General features: G+C 55.3%; 1 protein-coding gene across 3 annotated transcripts in view; it reads right to left on the bottom strand.

The window, feature by feature from the left end:
* Positions 1–17,824, bottom strand: part of ASAP3 (ArfGAP with SH3 domain, ankyrin repeat and PH domain 3) — a 44,457-nt gene that overhangs the window by 1,517 nt on the left and 25,116 nt on the right. For all 3 annotated transcript variants that reach the window (XM_070598203.1, XM_070598196.1, XM_070598204.1), the window contains 22 exons: positions 17,638–17,712; positions 16,464–16,513; positions 10,507–10,618; positions 10,191–10,276; positions 9,674–9,749; positions 9,407–9,493; positions 9,120–9,229; positions 8,155–8,224; positions 7,770–7,857; positions 6,562–6,610; positions 6,241–6,431; positions 6,023–6,156; positions 5,665–5,759; positions 5,257–5,434; positions 4,225–4,310; positions 3,951–4,066; positions 3,301–3,368; positions 3,102–3,209; positions 2,513–2,705; positions 1,475–1,700; positions 826–916; positions 375–437 (listed from right to left, as the gene is read on the bottom strand). In XM_070598203.1, coding sequence (XP_070454304.1) covers positions 417–437; positions 826–916; positions 1,475–1,700; positions 2,513–2,705; positions 3,102–3,209; positions 3,301–3,368; positions 3,951–4,066; positions 4,225–4,310; positions 5,257–5,434; positions 5,665–5,759; positions 6,023–6,156; positions 6,241–6,431; positions 6,562–6,610; positions 7,770–7,857; positions 8,155–8,224; positions 9,120–9,229; positions 9,407–9,493; positions 9,674–9,749; positions 10,191–10,276; positions 10,507–10,618; positions 16,464–16,513; positions 17,638–17,712 — 2,310 coding nt within the window. In that variant the 3' untranslated portion in view covers positions 375–416. The remainder of the gene's footprint in view (positions 1–374; positions 438–825; positions 917–1,474; positions 1,701–2,512; positions 2,706–3,101; positions 3,210–3,300; positions 3,369–3,950; positions 4,067–4,224; positions 4,311–5,256; positions 5,435–5,664; positions 5,760–6,022; positions 6,157–6,240; positions 6,432–6,561; positions 6,611–7,769; positions 7,858–8,154; positions 8,225–9,119; positions 9,230–9,406; positions 9,494–9,673; positions 9,750–10,190; positions 10,277–10,506; positions 10,619–16,463; positions 16,514–17,637; positions 17,713–17,824) is intronic.

Here is a 17,824-nt window from a genome sequence, read left to right as displayed (position 1 = left end):
TTTTCCAATGCCTCCACACTCCAAAGCCCAGGTTCCTGTTATCATACACGTCTCAACAACAAGCATCAACTAAATGCTGGGTGACGGATACCTGGTTGTGAACACAGATTTGTGTCTCGTGCCTGACTGTGATGGACTGAAGACGCCAGCTCCTCAGAGACCCAGCTCCTGCCCCTGCCTGGCCCCACTCCCAACACAGACAACCAACACCAGCCCTGAGGAACCCCGGGGAACAAGGGCCAGAGGAGGCTTCCTTCTCGGCACAACTGGCTCTGTTCTGTGCCCACTCCCAGGTTCCTCAGCTACATATGTCCAACTGTTTGAGACTTCGTGACCCAGCAGGGAGAGGCCCGATGAAGGATGACAGCTCTTGCCTTGTCCCTGTCACATCCCTCTATGCCTGAGAGCTGGCAGGCTCAGCGGATTCCGGGGGACTCCTGCACAAAGGGAGGGTCAGGTAAACCAAGGGCTGGTACGTGGCCACCCTAACCCCGCCTCATCTGCAGGAAAGTGATTCCTTCTCTCAGCGCCCAGCCTGGCGGACACAGCTTTGCTCATCCTCCCCCGGGGAGCAGCCAGAGCTTGGGCCTCAGCACCTCTGCCGTCCCTCAGGAACTGGGCTCTCCCCAGCTCCCCCCACCCTGGGCTGGAGCGGGAAAGGGAAGGAGGAGCACCAGGACAGGGACTGGCCAAACTAGGGCTGCCTGGCCCTAATGTACACCAGTCATGGGGAGAGGTCTCCCAATCTAATACACCCACTCTTGACCAACTCTGCCTCCCGGACACCCTGTACCGGCCCTCAAACCAGGGTCCCAGAGCTCCTACCGGCATGTTTCTTCTGGGCAGAGGCTGCCTGGCCGTGGGACAGTCTTCTGGGCTCCGGGCCCCCCGCCGATAGGAGCGAGTGCTCTCGGAGCTGCAAGGCAGGGAAAGGCCAAGGTGACCTCAAGCCCAGCAAGCCCCTCAGAGTGGGGAGACAGGGCTCAGGTACAGAGCAAGGCTGGGGGCTTAGGATGTGTAGAGAGTCCACGAGGCCCCAGGCGGGGTCCATCACAGGCCCAGAGGCCTGCAACTGACCTCCAGAGGGCTCCAGAGATTTCCCCATGTCTATTCTCAAAACTCCAAACTGCGAGGGTTTGCAAGGAAGGGAGGACTGGACCCTGGGTTGGAGGTGGGGACAGAGTGAAGACCCCACTGAGAGCCCCTGGAATAAGCCACACAGGTGGGACTAAGCCTTCTCTACTCCCACTTCAGCAATCTGGGTCCCCGACTCCTCCCCAGCTCTCTGGCTCACACCCGGGAGCAGGTGTGTGAGGGAAAGGGGTCCAATCTCCCTGAACTTAAGGTCTAGTCATGGGCCTCAGAGCTGGAAGGTTCCCAGTCTTCAGGCAGGCTCACTTAGAGTGGGGAAATAAATAGTGGCTCAGAGAGGTCAGGAGACCTCCCCAGGTTGCACAGCTGGGCTCTCACCAACCTGAACCTGACGGGGGGATACATCTCCGCAGGGGTGGTTCCAGATGTCAGGCTGGGTCGAGAGGCGCCCGAGGGCTCCCAGAGGCCCTCTTCAGAGCCATGTGGGCTTTGGCTGGGACCCCCAGGTTCCACGGGGCTTGTAAGGCTGGAGGAGGAGGAGGCTGGACTGCTCAGGCTCTCAGAGGCCCCAGGGGCTTCCGAGCTCAGGCTGGGGACTTCAGAACGATCTGGAATCAGAAGGGATAAAGCCTGTCTTGATCACTCCTCTGCATTCTTTGGCCTCGGGATCTATCACGGTTCTCTCCCCACTCCCCAACCCCATCTCCTTCTCCAGCATTCTCCTTCCGCTCCTCCCCATCATGCTTCAGCCTCATTCATCCACAGCATCATTCACGACAGCCAGGGCCACACTCTTTGGCTTCTGCTCACACCTTCTCCTCCATCTGGACTCTCCTACTCATCCCTCAGGCTCAGCGCGATGCTACCTCCACCAGGAAGCCTTCCTGAACCACCCCCACTCCCAACGGGACATGCTCCCTCCCTCCCCCGGACTTCCAGAACAAGCCTGTTCATTCATTCAACAAATAGTTCTTGAGACCAGCCAAGCACTGTGCCAGGTGCTGGAGAAATAGTGTCAACAAGACACTCCCAGTCCCCGTCCTTTTGGGGATTGACATTCTAGAGCACACTGGGCCTTATATTACAATGATTGCACTCCAGTTTTTCTCTCTCCCACCAGCGTAGCCCCCGAAGGACTCGAGACATGGTGGGTGCTCAGCAAATGTGTCTCTCTCTTTGTATTTAAGTGAAGCAGTGCACGGACCCGGGTTTCAATCCCATATCAGGGACTTATTAGCTGTGGGACTTTGGGCATCTCACTTAACATCTCCGTTCCTTTGCCTGTAGGGGTCATAAGTCCTACCTGACAGTGGCTGTGAGGATGAGAAGGAGTAACACACGCACTCTTGCTCACTGCCCCCGCACACAGGAGGCCCTCAATGAAGGGTGTGATGAGCCTTGTAAGGACAGCCCACCATACCTCCACTGGCATGTCCCGCGCGTCCCTGGACCACAGTCCGAGAAGGGTTCTTCACTGGCAAGGGTGGGGGGCAGTCCTCACTCTGGCTCTGAGGGGCTGGTCCCAGACTGGCGAAGGTCTCATAAGTCTTGTTGCTGATGTCCAGCCTCCCACTGGCCCAGCGGACCTGGGCTGGGGGCTTCAGAGAGCAGCGCTGCCAGGGCAGAAGTGTGGGAGGGAGGACAGCCTGGTCCTTCAGTTCAGCCCTGCCTTCCCCATGCCAGGTCCCATCTGGTTCTTTCCTTCTTTTTTTTTTTTTTTTTGAGGAAGATTAGTCCCAAGCTAACATCCACTGCCAATCCTCCTCTTTTTTGCTGAGGAAGACTGGCCCTGAGCTAACATCGTGTCTATCTTCCTCTACTTTATATGTGGGATGCCTACCACAGCATGGCTTGCCAAGCAGTGCCATGTCCGCACCCGGGATCCAAACCGGCGAAAACCCTGGGCCACCGAAGTGGAACATGCGAACTTAACTGCTGCGCCACCGGGCCCACCCCTGCCTCTCTCCTTCTGCTGTCTAGAGGCCCAAGAGGCAGGGGCTGGGACCCACCTTCTCCTCCTCGTCCTCCTCACTGTCAGAGCCAGGCTCAGGGGAAATTCCCCAGGGGTAGTCCACGTGCAGAGGGAAGGCGAGGGTCCCAGCCTGGGCCTGCTCCAGCTGCCAGAAACAAAGGCTTGTTAGTTCAGGGGGTTGGGGGCTCAGCGGAGAGAAAGAAAGGGTCGGGGGCTCCCCCTTCCCTAGACCTTACCAGCTCCTCACATTCCTTGTGCTGCTTCTTCCTGGCTATGTCCAGAGCTGTTTCTCCTGCCTCGTTCACTGTGAGGGGTAAAGGCAGGGGTATTATGCTTCGAGGTTAAGATGGGCCTCTGGAGTCAGATTGTCTGAGTTGGAACCCTGGTTCTGCTACTTCCTAGCTGTGTCACCTTGGGCAAGTTACTTCACCTCTCTGGGCCTCAATTTTCGTCATCTATAAAACGAGTATAATACCTGTAATTACCTGATGTGGCTGTTGAGAGGATTAAGTGAGTTCATATGTGCAGAGCACTTAGCACATTATCAGGCACATGTTAAATAGTAAATAGTGGCTAGTATAATCATTATTATTCAGATTCGGCTAATATTTATTCTGTTAGGTACTTTCAGAAACATTATTTTATTTTATCCTTTCAGCATGCCTTCTAGGTCAGCAGGATTATTCCCATTTTACAGATGAGGAAGCTGAGGTTCAAGAGATGAACAGACAAACCCCACAGTCACAGAGGTGGTCCGAGGCAAGCCAGGATTAGAAGGCACGTCTGTCTGCCAAGTCCACGCTTGTGACCCGTGCTCTCCGTCAGGGAAGAAGGAGGAAGTCCCACAGGAGGGGCGGTGGGGAAGGGGAGTCTGACGGAGCCCCACCTGAGCCAGCGGCCGCCCTCCCTTTCAGCAGCAGCTTCAGGCAGTCGGGCTGGTTGTAGAGAGCAGCATAGTGCAGGGCACTGTTCCCATCAGCAGCCTTGGCATCCAGGTGACCACTGTGCGTGGGGGGGTCAGGGAGGGAGGAAGGGAACAGACAGGTGAGGGGGTCAAGGTCAGGGGGAAAAGGAGGGAGAGGAGAGGAGGGCGGAGAGTGGGAGAAGAGGGAGGAGGGGGCAGCGTGAGGAGGTGGACAGGCGGGCAGGGGCGTTCTCACCCATTCTGGATGATGAAATCCACCAGGGGCAGGGAGGCCTGGCTGGCGACTCTGACAGCCAAGTGCAGGGCGAGCTCTCCAGGTGCCTGAATACACGTCCACACCTCTGAGTTTACCCCCAGTTCGTCTGCCCTCAACCCGATACTACCCTTTTGAACCCTTGCTGCCCCTCACTCCTCTGGATAGGCAGCTGCCAGAACTGCGGAGAGCTGAGACAGGCTGGGGGAGCCTCGAGTTAGGGAGGAGGGTGAAAGACCATTCCTTCCTAGCTTCCTTCAGTGGCTCTGCCTCCTGTGCCCGCAGGAGAAGGTGTTTCCCAAACTTGGTTCTTGGCCCTGGGCTTCCTCTCTCCCTGCCCGCTGAGACCTCAGCTAACCTCATGCTCTCAGCCATCACTCAGGTGTAGGCTGTTCCAAATTCTTACCTCCCCTACACGCTGCACCCGCACTGCCCACTGGACAGCCCCACCAAGATGTCAAACAGAAGCTCAAAGACATGACATCCAATTTTTGACGTCTAATCAGTCAGCAACTCCTGTTGACTTAATCTTTCAAATGTCTCTGATCGCCTTTCCCCTCCTCGGCTCACAGATGTTCCTGGAAATCGCAATGCAGTGGCCTTCCCTGATCTAACCTGACCCACCCTTACCCATTTCTAAGGCTATTCAAGGAAAAAAAAATGACACTAACATTCATGGCACACATATTACGCACCAGGCCGTTTACATACATGACTTAATTCCCACTTCAGCACTCTAGGTGTTATCATTAACCTCTTTTACAGATGAGAAAATGAGACTCAGAGAAGTTAAGTAACCTGCTCAGGATCACACAGCTAGGAAAAGACAGAGCCAGGATTCTGGCCCAGGGCTGCCTGACTGAAGCTGTGTTCTCTCCCATTTACCCCTCTGATGGTGGGGTTTGAGCAGCTGTCAGGGGTGGGGCAGAGGGGAGTAGTAGCTGGTTCTGGAGGAGGACTGGGGAGTATGCGAGTTCCGGTGGGTTTTCAGTGGCCCTTCGAGGTGGTTCTCACCTGCCCCTCAGGCCCAGGCAGCAGCTGTCCGAAGTCCTGCCCATTAGCAAAGGCCTCCAGCACCGACAGGAGGTCCCGGTTGCAAATGGCCATCCAGAGTCTCTGGGGCTCGGGTGTGGAGCGCCGGGCAAACCTGTGTTCCACATACTTGGCCACGATGTAGTCCCTGCGGGCGCTCCTGCCAAAACAGACAGGGGATCTCAGAGCAAGGGCCGTCTCCACCCAGCTGACCCGGGGACCCATCCCACAGGAGACAGGATCCCCTCTTCCCAGAACCTGTCCTGGACTCTTCCAGATCTGAGGCTCCCCTCCCCCCCAGAATTCTGGTCCAAGATCTTTCTGAGACCCTAGGAGCTGGGGAAGCAGAATCCCCCAGCCAAGACGCCCGCCATCTGAGAGTCCCCTTACATGTCACTCTCAGCAGACGGTTTAGGGCCGCCGTGTGAGGGCAGCTGGGCCTCCATGACCTCATTGAAGCGTGTGTTTCCGATGTTCAAGGCCAGCTGGGGTTGCGGGAACGCGGTGGTGGTAAGGGCGGGTGGTTGGGACAGCGGCCCCTGGAGGACCGAGCCTCCAGAGGTCCCGCCCCCCAGCTTTCCTCCGGGCCCAGGCCCCGCCCCTGATCAGCCCCTTTCTGGCTCCTCTGGATCCCGCGCCACCTTGGCCCAGCCCCACCCGACCCACAGGCTCTGGCCGAGCCGTCGGGAAGCCCCGCCCCCGATCGAACCACGCCCCGAGCCCCCCTCTGGCCCCGCCCTGCCCTCACCAGCAACTCGGAGGGGCCCAGCAGGTCCAGGGTGAGGGACTGCATGCGCGAGAAGCGCACGCCCAGCTCGCGGTGGACGCCGGAGCACTGGATGCAGGTGAGCACGCCCAGGTTGGTGCTGAGCCACGTGGGGTCTGCAAAGACGAGCAGCTCGTGCCTGGCGGTGCGGCCCTCCCCTCGGCGCCCACCTCCCGCCTCGCCCCGCCCACCGGCCCCACCTGCTGCCCCGCAGTCGCAGCACTGGCCGTTCCCGGGCCTGCTCTTCACCTCGGCGATGAGCAGCTTGGTGAGGTCCTGGGGCTCCCCGTCCAGCCCGGCGCCCCCCCAGGGCCCCGGGCCGCCGCCGGGCTCCCCGAGGAAGGCACTGCTCAAGGCTTCGTCCTTACTGTTCTGCAGCACGGACACCCACCTGCGGAGAGTGTGCGGGCAGGCGTGGGGGTCACACCCGTGGCGGTGGGCTCCTGTTTCAGGCCCAGAGGCTGGGGCTTAGATGAGGCTCCCCTGCCCCCACCCCCAGGCTGGCCGCGGGGGGCACTCACGCCTCACACTCGTGTTCGTCCTCCGCCTGGAAGTGGTACGTCCTGTTGTCTGTGGGGCGAGGGGGGCATGTGTGGCCCACAGACATCCTGCTGGCCTTCCCTGCACCCGGGGAGCCCTCACCCCCACCACTGGATCCGGACGGAGCTTTTGTCCCTGTGGGGCCAAGCTCTGCCAAGCTGGGAGTGGGGAGGGTAATGACAGTGGCCAGCAGAGGGGGCAGTTTCTCAGAAGTTACTGCCAAAGCAGGATCCCAAGGCCTTCTGTGTGCAGCCCAAGTCCCAGGGTCAAGGGGCTCTCCCAGGGCACAGGACCCCACTCAGCTCAGAGGCAGGGTATCCTCTGAACCTACGGCCACCACCACTCTGGGCCCCACAGCCTCCTGTCTGGTCTCCCTGCCCCCCATCTCTCGCCCTCCCCCAGCCTGTTCCAGCTGCCAGGTTGTTGTACCTAAATTTCTGCTCTGATCAAGCCACTCCCTTGCTCCAAGACCCCCTGTGGCTCCCTATTGCCAGGAAAGAAGGGCCAAACTTTTAAGAGGCATTTCCAGGGCTCATGTCTCACTACTCTTGTGTGAACCCTGCACTCTGGCCAAACTGGCCGAACCCACTCTCCTGCTTCCATGCCTTTCCTCATGCCAGTCCTGTCTCCTGAAACGTCCTCCCCCAGACTCTCCGTTCTGTGTCCTTCAAGGCCAAACTCAAATGCTCCTCTGAGCAGCCGTTCCTGACTCCCCACCACAGGGCGGGCCTTCCCTCTCATCTCTGACAGCGTCACATCTGCACCTCCCTTCTGGATGCTCCCCATCAGCTTGCAGTCCTGGTCCCCACATGACACCCCTGTCAGAGCTCCCCGAGGACCAGGCCTCACTCTTTCTCAGCCTGTGCCGGCCCCCATGTAAAGCCTGTCACCAAAGTCTCCAAAGGATAAAAACTGGAAATTTTAAAGTAATAATTTTGAAAGCCAAATTACCCAAATCCATTCAAATATGTCTTACAGAAATAACCAGATTGCATGTGGGATGTGGGTGCGTTTTAATGTTTCAGGTGACATGAGGTGAAGCCTCTAGAAGACTGTGCAGGGGCGTTTCAGGCCTTCAGGAGCAGCCGTTTATAAACATGTGTGGAAGTGGACACAGGCCCTGAGGGAAGCCTCCGGGAGCGGACAGGTCTCTGAGAGAAGAGTTGGGGGAGGGGCAGGGACCACTCACGGGTCACCAGGTCGAAGCACTTCTTCTCCTCGGGGTTGGGCCTCACTTGGCACGTCAGCAGGGTCAGCTTCACTGGGGGCCGGTTTATCTGTGAGAAGTTGTGGGGGAGGATGTACACGTCCCCCTCTGGGCCTGCCAAACTCTGATCGCAATCTGTTTAATGGCATGCTAATCCTGTTCCAGTTTACGTCTCCCCCCTCCCAGGACCTCAAAGATGTGGAGGGTGGGCCAAGACGAGGTTGGGGGCTTTGGGTCCCCTCCTTCCTCCCACCCAGGGGGTCTCCAGCTCCCTGGATCCAGGTCGAGGGCTAATCTTGGAGGGAGGGCTCGACACTGCTCAGGACACAGAGGAGTGGACCGGTCGAGGCCGCACGCCAGGCCTCACCGTGCTGTGTGAGATGGTCAGGCAGCCGTACTTGACTCCGCACTTCCTTTTCTGCCAGACTCTTCGAATTCTAAGGCCAGAGGGATAGAGAGATGGTGATGGGAGCCTCATGCCTAATCCCCCTGAATCAGAGAAGAGAGTCCTGGACCAGGCCCCCAGCCCCACCTGCATGACCTCCTGCCACACCTCTCACCTCTCCTGTGCCCTGACTCGGACACCCCTCACTTTCTGGGGCTGCCTGATGATGGAGGAGACACAGCCCTCTCCTTAGGAAGCTCCTAGTCTGATGGAGGGAACACAGCCCTGCCGGCTGGGAATCCTTATTCTAAAGGAGACCATGTGACCTTGGTCCCCTGAGAGCTTCTGGTCTGATGGAGGAGACAGCTCTCAACCTTAGGGGCCTCCTAGTCTGAGAGGGGAAAGAGGCGCTTGACCGCAACAGATGAATATAGGTAAAAACAAAGCAGGGTAAATATTGAAACCCTGAAAATAAAATTAGCAAATCCATGATCCAAAGCTCTTAGAGGTCCCTATTAACTGGTTAACAAAGTTATTTTTCTGTGATAAAAACGGATATGTAGAAACATGAACGCGTCCATAGGGCCTGTGCATTTCACGGACTGATTTTTTTATACCAGGGAGCAAGGCACAGTCCACGCTTTCATGTCCAGGCATATTCAGCATATTGGAGAGGTTAGGCGCGGGGCGTGGAGACTGGCTGGGGCATGGTGAGTCTGCAGCGAGGGTTAGCTGCTGCTATTCTCCTTCAAGAAGAACCAGTGACTTTCAGCAGAGGTTCATGGGCCCAGGCTTCTGATAATTTTGCATTGCCAGAGTGGACAGTCCTGGAGCCCTCAGGGTCTACACAAATGATAAGAACAGCCCCTTTGGGCAGTTCCCCCAACCCTGTCATTTACTGGCTGTGCGACTTTGGGCAAGTTACTTCAGCTCTCTGAGTCACTTACCCATCACTTTTCTTGTACAGAAAGCCCACCTTCTCCGTCCCAAACTGCTTGTTGCCTTGGTGCTGGTGGATGCTGTAGCCACCTCCTGAATTCTTCCGGCTCAGGTTCTCCTGTTCCTCAGACATGCAAAGGAGACCTCAGGGCGTCTGGGTGGGAAGAACCCCATTCTGCAGGAGTGTCACCCCGGGAGCCTTCTCAAGGGGACGCTGTGGGGTCTTCCTTTTCTCCCTCCCTCCGTGGTGGGCCTCAGGGGAGGGCACTTGCTTTGGGATGACTCAGGGGCTGACCTCTCTGCTCTCCAGCTGCAGCGTCCCCCGGAGGGAGTCCCGGAGCTGGGTCAACTTCTGGAGCTCCTCCTCCTGGGCTTGACGCAGCTATGGGACAGAGGGCAGCACCCCATCATCAGCCAGCAGACGTGCCAGGTGCACAGCCCGGACCCAGAGTTGCAGAGCAGTAGCCTCGCTCTTTGGGCGGGAGCCAACTCTTCGACACCCCAGATTCTCCCGGAAGGACAAGGGACTTGACCCCATGCCCAAGGTTGAGGCCCGACTTACTGCATGCACTGAGGCCGCCAGTTTCTCGATGAAGGGGGACAAGCTCTGAGCAGCCTTCCAGCCATCTTGGAAAAAGCTAAGAGGTGTGAGGCCAAACAAGGGACCAGAAAGAGATGCAAATGAGAGAAGTGTGGGAGAAGGTGCTCTAAGGATCACAGGGCACCTGGGGGCAGTAGAGTCTGACGGTCAAGAGCAGGCACTCGGAGTCAGAGTGTCTGGGTCCAAACTCCACTTACTAGCCGTGTGATCTTAGTAAATCTAAGCCTCAGTTTTCTCATCTGTAAAATGGGGATAATAACAGTACCTGTTCACAGGGGTGTTGGGGGACTAAGATCAAGTGTGTAAGGTACTTAGTGCCTGATAAAGAGGAGCTGTACAACGCATCACCAACAGGGGACAGACACACACAGTCCTTGAAGGTCTGCCAGGCCCTGGCCCTGGGCCTTGTTCTGTGTTGCCTGAGGGTTAAGGGGCGAGGGACGGTGGCGTTGGGGTGGGGACACGGGGAGAGACCTACTTGTGCTGGGCGTGGAAGAACTTGATGAGGCTCTGCAGGAAGTCGGGACCTTGCTTCATCTGGCTCTCCCCAGCTTTGAGCAGATACTGGGGGAAGGGCAGGGCAAGATGTGTGACGTGAGCAGAAGCTGAATCCAGGGACGAGGGGCTGCAGTCCCCATCCTGGGCTCCGCCTCTTGGCCATGACTGAACCTTGGTGACATCTCAAGGGCCATCCGGCCAGGACCTGAGCTGAGTCTGTGCCTGGGCCCCGGGGCTTCAGGAGAGGCAGGCAGGCAGACACATCCCAGCCACCCTCCCCCTGGAGCACTCCTTACCTCACACATGTGCAGCTGGAAAACACGCCGCTCTCTCTGCGTGTCCTGGGCCACCTCCCCAGGGCTCCCTCCTGTCACCCTGGCACGGTCCCTCTCCTTCTCCAGCCTGGCCCTAGGCCCCAAGAAAAGAGAGGGCTGAACAACGCCCACCAGCCCCTTCACGTCCTACCATCCCTATGTGCTCCTCTCTGCACAGCCACACGAGAGTGAGGGGCGCTCCTGGGTGCCAGCCGTGTGGTGGGTTGGCATACAATGGTGAACAAGGAAGATTCAGGGAATCCACAGGCTGGTCGGAGAGAAAGACGTGGATCAAATCACAGCTGTGAAGAGAGCGATGGGAGATTACATGGGGGACCTCATCCGGCTGCTCAGGAAGTGATGTTTGAGTGGGATCTGAAGTCTGAGAAGTTGCCTTGGAGGAAGCTAGGGCTGGGTGGGAGGATCAGAGCATGTGACAGCGGCCAGAGGCAGGAGGGATCAGGGCTCTAGGAGAAATGGAGAGGGAGGGGTTCCAGGTGAGGTAAAGAGGGGCCAGACCATGCAGGGCCTAATTCAGACCATGCTGAGGTTCTTGGTCTTCATCCCAACAGTGATGGGAAGGAGTGAAGGTTTTTATGGGGGGAGGGGATGCGCTCACATAAGGGTCAGCTGGGATTTGGGGTGACAATTCTGATTTTGCTGGAAGGGATTTAGGACCCTGTGGGTTAGAAGACCACAAAGTGCCTTCACTCTTCTGAGCCATGGAACTCCCCATTTAAAGCTTACAAAACCTTTGTTCTTTTCTTTTAAATGAAAACAGAAACTGCTTCCCATCCTTGTAGCTGAGAGAAACCTGGGCCTTCCCCCTGCGGATCTCAAGGGTTGGCTGTTTTCCCTCTTTAGGGATGGGTGGAACTGTGTGAATGGTTTCCTGGAAATCCCACGCCCATCAGATCACCCACTCCCAGCCAGGAGAGTATTTCCACATCAAGGCTGGGCGCATGTGACCATGAATCCTGTGTAAAGGAGACGTCTTGCTCAATAGCTTTGCTCCCAAATGGGAGCCGGCCCTCAGCAGAGAAGACAGACGTGGGATACATCATGGGCTGCGTTACTTCCCCTCTTTGGGTCTCCCCATCTGGAAAAGGGGGCTCTTTATCTGTTCCCAGATGAGAGAAAGTATGCAAAAGACTTAGCACGGAGAAGACACTACAGCTATTATTACAGCCCCTCGAGGCCTCAGCCTTCCCACCTGTAAACTGAGGACGCAGTGGCCTAGACTGAGTTCTCAGGCCCCTTCTGCCTCTAAAGTCTCGGGTCCCACTGAGGTCAGACGTCTGGGACAGAGTTTACCCACAGCATCTGTCCCTGGAGACCTGTGGAGCAGTTTCTCGACCTTGGAACTACAGATAATTGACCAGATGATTCTTTAATGTGGGGGCCGCTCTGTGGATAGAGGATGTTTGGCAGCATCCCTGACCTCTACCCGCTAGATGCCAGTAGCATCTCCCCGGTCGTGACAACCAGAAATGTCTCCTGGGGGGAGGGTGGAGTGCAAAACGGCCCCTGCGTGAGAACTACTGCTCTAGAGCAGGGCACTGCAGGCTTTTGTTTTTCTTTTCTCAGAAGCTATTTTTCAATTCCCTAAAGCTTTATGATACCCCAGGAGGGAGTCTGTGGCAGGGTGGTGGAGTTAGGGTGGGGACTGACCCTGTGAACCGGGCCTGGGAGTCAGCACTGATGCTTTTTCTGGGATCTGAAGATGAGCAGCAGGGTGAGAGGCAGTGGCTAGGCTGGGTGTTAGCAACAACGAGCCTGGCAGCTTGCAAAGGAGGGCAGGAGACTGAGTGGGCAGAGCAGCTGGGAGCGGGCGGGGAATCTTCCGTACACATTGTTACCATATCTTTCAATAGTGAAAAATGAAAAATAAGCTACATGTCTATCCATAGGAAGCAGTTTAATAAATTATGCTATGTCCATATATAGGAATACTATACAGCTGTTAAAAAGGATGAGGAAGATCTCTCTCTATATTGACATGGAAAGATGTCTGCTTCAGAATAAATGGACAGAAAGGAAGCCACAATGTAGTACAGTGGCTAGAAATGTGGATTCTGAATTTGAATGGCAGCTCCCTCACTTAACCTTTCTAAATCTAAGCTTCAGTTTCCCCGTTTCAAAATGAGACTTGATACTGCCTAGTTCTCAGATGACATAATGCATGGGAAACATTTAATATAGTCCATGGCATATGGTAAGCCCTCAATAAATGGCAGGATTATGATGATAATAATGATACTGATGATTATAGTAAGAACGGTTGGTGATCCCTTTAGATAATTTTTTTTTAGCATACAGTACTTCTTTATTTATTTAATATTTTTTATACAGGGTCTAGTGGAGATTAAAGGACAGAAGCTATTTAGCTCAGGATGAAGATAAGCTTGGAAGCTATCCATGGCTTTGTGAATTACCCTATTTCTGTCCCTCAGCCTCGGCTATGGTAATTTACAGAGATTTACCCTACAAAGTCTGACACAGTCACCTGATGTGACACCCCTCAAACTAATAGCTGGGGAGTGCTTTTTATTCCACCACGCACCCCAGCCCAGAAAACAGCAAGTCCCATTCCCTCCCTGTCTCCAAGGATCACCGACGTTTTGTAAACATTTCATATGTTAGGAATATTCTGATTTCCTTTGAATGGAGTTGCAGCAGAAGGAGCGAAATGAAATAGGGGGTGAAAAGCGCTGAAATGCTGGTTACTAAGAAGACTGAGCTGAGCGGAGAAAGGGCTACAGCAGCAGTCTGATGCTATTCAGGAGACGGAACAGGGACTCCGGGGCAGTGAGGAGGCGAGGGAGGGGGGAGACGGGAGAGGAAAGGAAGCAAAGCCAATCTCGCACCTGCCAACCTGACACCATGGCATCCTGCGATGCCTGTTCTGACCACCCCTCCTGCCTTTCCTGCCAACTACCTGCCTTTTCTGCCAGCTCCGTGCTGACACTTCCATTAGGGCACAATTACTTTGCATTTTCATTATTTCTTGACCCACCTCTCTTCTTGCTTACAAACCAGTGGGACCCACTAAGGCAGGGGTTATGGTGGTCTTTTCCTCACTACTTACCTATAAATTTGGGATCTTAACAGTGCCTTCCCCTGCCTAGGGGAATAAATCTGATAACAGATGTAAAGAACTTATCAGAGTGCCTGGAGAAAGGAAGGTCTCAAGTAAGTACAAGTACTAGCTGCTATTATTACTAATTATTGTTTTGAAGCACTAATTTTGTGCTGGGTGCTCTCCTAGACCTGTCACACGCTAAAGGGATAACCCGTGAGGCAGGATCATTCCCGACTTTACAAGAAGGAGCCATTTGTCCAAGGCACACAGCTAGTTAGTGCTGGAGGCAGGATCTGAACCCAGATCTGTCTGAGGCTAGCGCCCTGGGGACGGAGGGCACTGGTAACTAACCCCACCGCTCAGATTTGTTCCATCCCTCCTCCCCTGCCTGGTTCCCCCAGCTGGGGACGCTCACAGTGTCTTTTCTGATGGATCACAGTCAAGGACTATTTTACAGAAGAGGAAAGTGAGACCCAGAGAAAGGACATGACGGCCTAAGATCCCAAGCTGGTCCGGGGAAACGCTAGGAGCAGAGGTCTCAGGGCCTGCCTCTCAGCCCCTTGCTGAGTTATTCTGGTCCCAGTTTTGGCTCAGAAAGATGGCCAATAAATACCTGCTGAACTGCCCTGCCAGGCGCTTTATATGCTGTACTGTTTCATCCCCACATCAACGCTACGAGGTATCACTGGCCCCATTTTCCATTAGAGGAAACAGACCTGCACATGGAACAGCCTAGATAAACCAGGCCTCTGCACAGGTTCTGGGATGCCGTTCTCAGCAGCCCCAGGTAGAGAGGGGAGCCCTCCTCCTATATGAATGACTAGTGGGTGCAACTCCTGGTGGTATCCCACAGATGCTATCAGGGCCCTGGGCCCTTCCAGCTGCTGCCCAGACCAGTTTGGTAAGAATGAGGCAGAATCACACAGCCATTCATGGCTCACCAATAGCTAGCTATACCTGGAGCCCTCACAAAAAGAATGTACAGACACCTATGCCAGGACATGTAGCTCAACCTATGTAACATGCACGGCTGGAGCAAGGAGACCATGTAGCATGGCAGGAAAAGCACTGGACCCAGAAGCCCTGGGTTCTAGCTCCAGGCCCTGTCGATAACTCCTGAATAACCTCAGCCAAGCCCCTTTCCCCATCAATTACACAGAGTTCTTGTCTTTAAATGAAACCTGACAGGGAAGATCAATACGTAGATCTGGGAAAAGCAGAGCTGCTTGGGGAAGGTCAGCAGGGTGGGGCTGAGTCTTTCCACATGGTAGATGATGATCTGAAAGGCTAAGGGCTTAGTCTGGGTAACTCAGGGGGAGGAAGGCCATGGGACCCCACATCAAATCAGAAGAGAGAGCTAGCCTGCCGGTCCACACCTTGCCACAGGCCTCTGAGAGCAGAGGCCACGCCCATCACAGCTCCCACTGCCTCCACGGCAGGATCTAGATCCCCAGCTGGAGAATGGATGGAGATGCTGGTGGGGGGAGAGATCATGGCTTTCCTCTAGACTCGGGGAGGGGGGTCCCCGTGGCTCTCGGAGCTTGAGGAACAATAAAGCTCCAGGATCTACTTCTTGGGATGGATCCTACAGAAACAGTTATGGATGGGAGCAAAGATTCAGTTCCAAGGATGCTTCCCCAGAGAGAGGGGTGGACTCAATACATTACGGCTTCTGCATACGCTGGCACACGGTGCACCCATTTAAGTGACATTGTAGAAGAATATGTAATGATGTAGAGATGGTCACGATGTATTTGTAGGTAAAAAAACCCAAGTATGATTATTACTTGAGTTTTGTAAAAATATTTCTTTCTGTATAGAAAAATAACTAGAAAGGTGTTAATACTTTAGGCTTGGAAATGAAAGATTTTCCTCCTAGTTTTTGGTGGTTTCCCCTCCCCCCACTTTTTACAGTGCTACCCACACTACGTGAAAAACTTCCAACGACACAGAAGTACTAGCTTTTCCCCACAAGACCCCCCCCCCGGCTAAGGATAATAGAATTGTTTCTTCTTTTACGTCTCCATATTTTCTAAGTTATTCATAATGAACACATAGTGCTTTTGCAAAACGTAAGAGAAAATAAAGTTTTACGAAGAATAGCAAGCAGTGCTCCGAGATACGGTTGGCCGGGCTGGGCCCTGGCAGAGGGCTGGGGCTGGGACCTGAACAGAGTCTAGAGGACAGAGGCAAGGAGGCTCTGCTCAGGCGCAGTTGGTCACTGGGTGCCCGAGGCTCCTTCTGTCCCTGTGAAGTCCCAGTAGCTGGTGGGAGATCTGGAGTATCCTGTGCACACAAGAGGCCTGGGTAGGACATCCACTCCCTTTCCTCATCTATGTCCCTCTCAATGTTTAGAGATATCACCTGGTACTGCAGAAAGAGGATCAAGGAACGTGAACCCCAGCTCTGCCTCTGCCTAGCTGTGTGGCCTGGGGCAAATGAGTTAACCTCTCTGAGCCTCCAATTCCTGCTCTGATAATTGGGATACTAATACTTCCCTCACAGGGCTGGGTGTTTGTGAGGATTAAGTGACCAGCACATGGAGGTGTCCAGTAAATTGTAGCTCCTGTCTGTCTCTCTACCCATGTCTGGCACCACCAAGCAGATGGGTCTCTGAGAGCAGCATCCTGAGGTCCCTTCACGAGTGCTCCCCTTTGATGGTCTCGTGGTCCAGCCCCCAGATTCCCATCAGGCCTGGGCAGAAACCACCCCCCGTAGGTGCCTCTAGAGATCGAGATGTGCCATGCACTTAGGGGCAACGCGTCCTGGCAGCATTTAGATTCTTCCCGACATCCCGCCTCTTGCTGCAACACAAGCACCGTTCTCCTGGACAAACCACCTGGCCGCAGCCACTTACATTTTGGCTTCGTAGTCCTTCCATGCCTTCTCCAGCTGCTTTTTGGAATCCTGTGGTTTAAAAAGAACAATTTGCCCAAAGGGGCGCTTGGAGCCTGAAATCAACAGCGCACTTTGCACAGTTACCCTGTACCCTGTGCTTGCATGCTCCCCTCTGCTGCTCAGAGCCATACTCCAGCCAACCCCTGCCCCAACAGCCCTGCCTGCAAACCTGACCCCAACAATAGACCCAACTGACCCCATTTCTCAGGGCTGAGCCCCTCCTCCCACCTGACCCTCTCCCACAGTTGCCAAGAATCAGTCAGACTGGTGGGCCCGGGACTGGGGTGTGGGGAGATTTTTGGGATCTGCCCTGAATTCCCTCCCTCAGAAGATGGAGATCACCATGAGGATGAGGATGGGAGGATGAAGGTCCTCCCTAACTTTACCCCACCGTTCTCCTGCCTGGCACTAGACCGTCCTCTCAATAGGAAGGGTGCACAGAGAGACTAAGAAGTCTGCCGAAGGCTGCACAGCAAGCCAGTGAGACCCAGCTGGTCCCTGGCCTCATTCGCCTGGGCCTCATTCAGCTGGGCTGCGCACACCCTTCAGAACAGCCCCGACTTCCAAGGTGCCCCAGTCAGCTGGGTGGGAGAGCTGCTGGTCTGGTTTGGGTGGTTCCCCGCCTGGGGCAAGGAGGGAAGCCTCTGTGGGGAGGACAGCTCCTCCCCTGGGCATTCTGGGGTGGACTTCCCAGGGAGATTACTCTGTCGTCTTCTTTGAGCTCTGTCTGCCTCGAGCCAGGCTGCCAGGTGCAGAGGGAGCAGCCAGGTGTGGGAGTCCCGGAGCCCACACTGGCTTCTCTGCCGACCGGCTGTGTAAACTGAGAGCAGGTTACCCTCTGAGCCTCAGTTTCCTCAGCTGCAAGATGGGCACGAGAGTACCTACAGAACCCGCCTCACAGGGGTGTTGTCAGAAGTACCTACGGGCCCTGGCCGACAGTAGTTCAGCTACCCTAAGGCTGACCCCAGAGCCAGGTGGTCCTGTGCTTCCAAGGGTCAGAAGTATGGGGTCAGCACTCCCACTGTACCAGCCATTCTCAGCCCAGCCCTGCCTCCCCTCTGGTCTCCTGCCCGCCCCCTTCTCGCTCCATCCTACCACCTCTGGGCACCCCTGCTTCCCGCATGGAGACTCACCTGTCGCCCATCCCTCAGCTGCCCCTTCAACAGACTGTCCAGGGGGAAAGAGACAATGTTGTTCAAGTTCTGAACCTGGAAAAAGCAGAGACCCCCATACCCCACCTTGGGTGACTATCTGTCCAGCCCCAAGGGGCTCAGGGTACTGTGACGCGTCACAAAGCAAAGGACAGCAACGGGACAATGA

This window comes from Equus przewalskii, chromosome 2 (genome assembly GCF_037783145.1).
Source record: "Equus przewalskii isolate Varuska chromosome 2, EquPr2, whole genome shotgun sequence".
Taxonomy (NCBI): domain Eukaryota; kingdom Metazoa; phylum Chordata; class Mammalia; order Perissodactyla; family Equidae; genus Equus; species Equus przewalskii.
The sequence above is the reverse complement of the archived record's forward strand: the minus strand, read 5'-3'. Positions and strand labels throughout refer to the sequence as shown.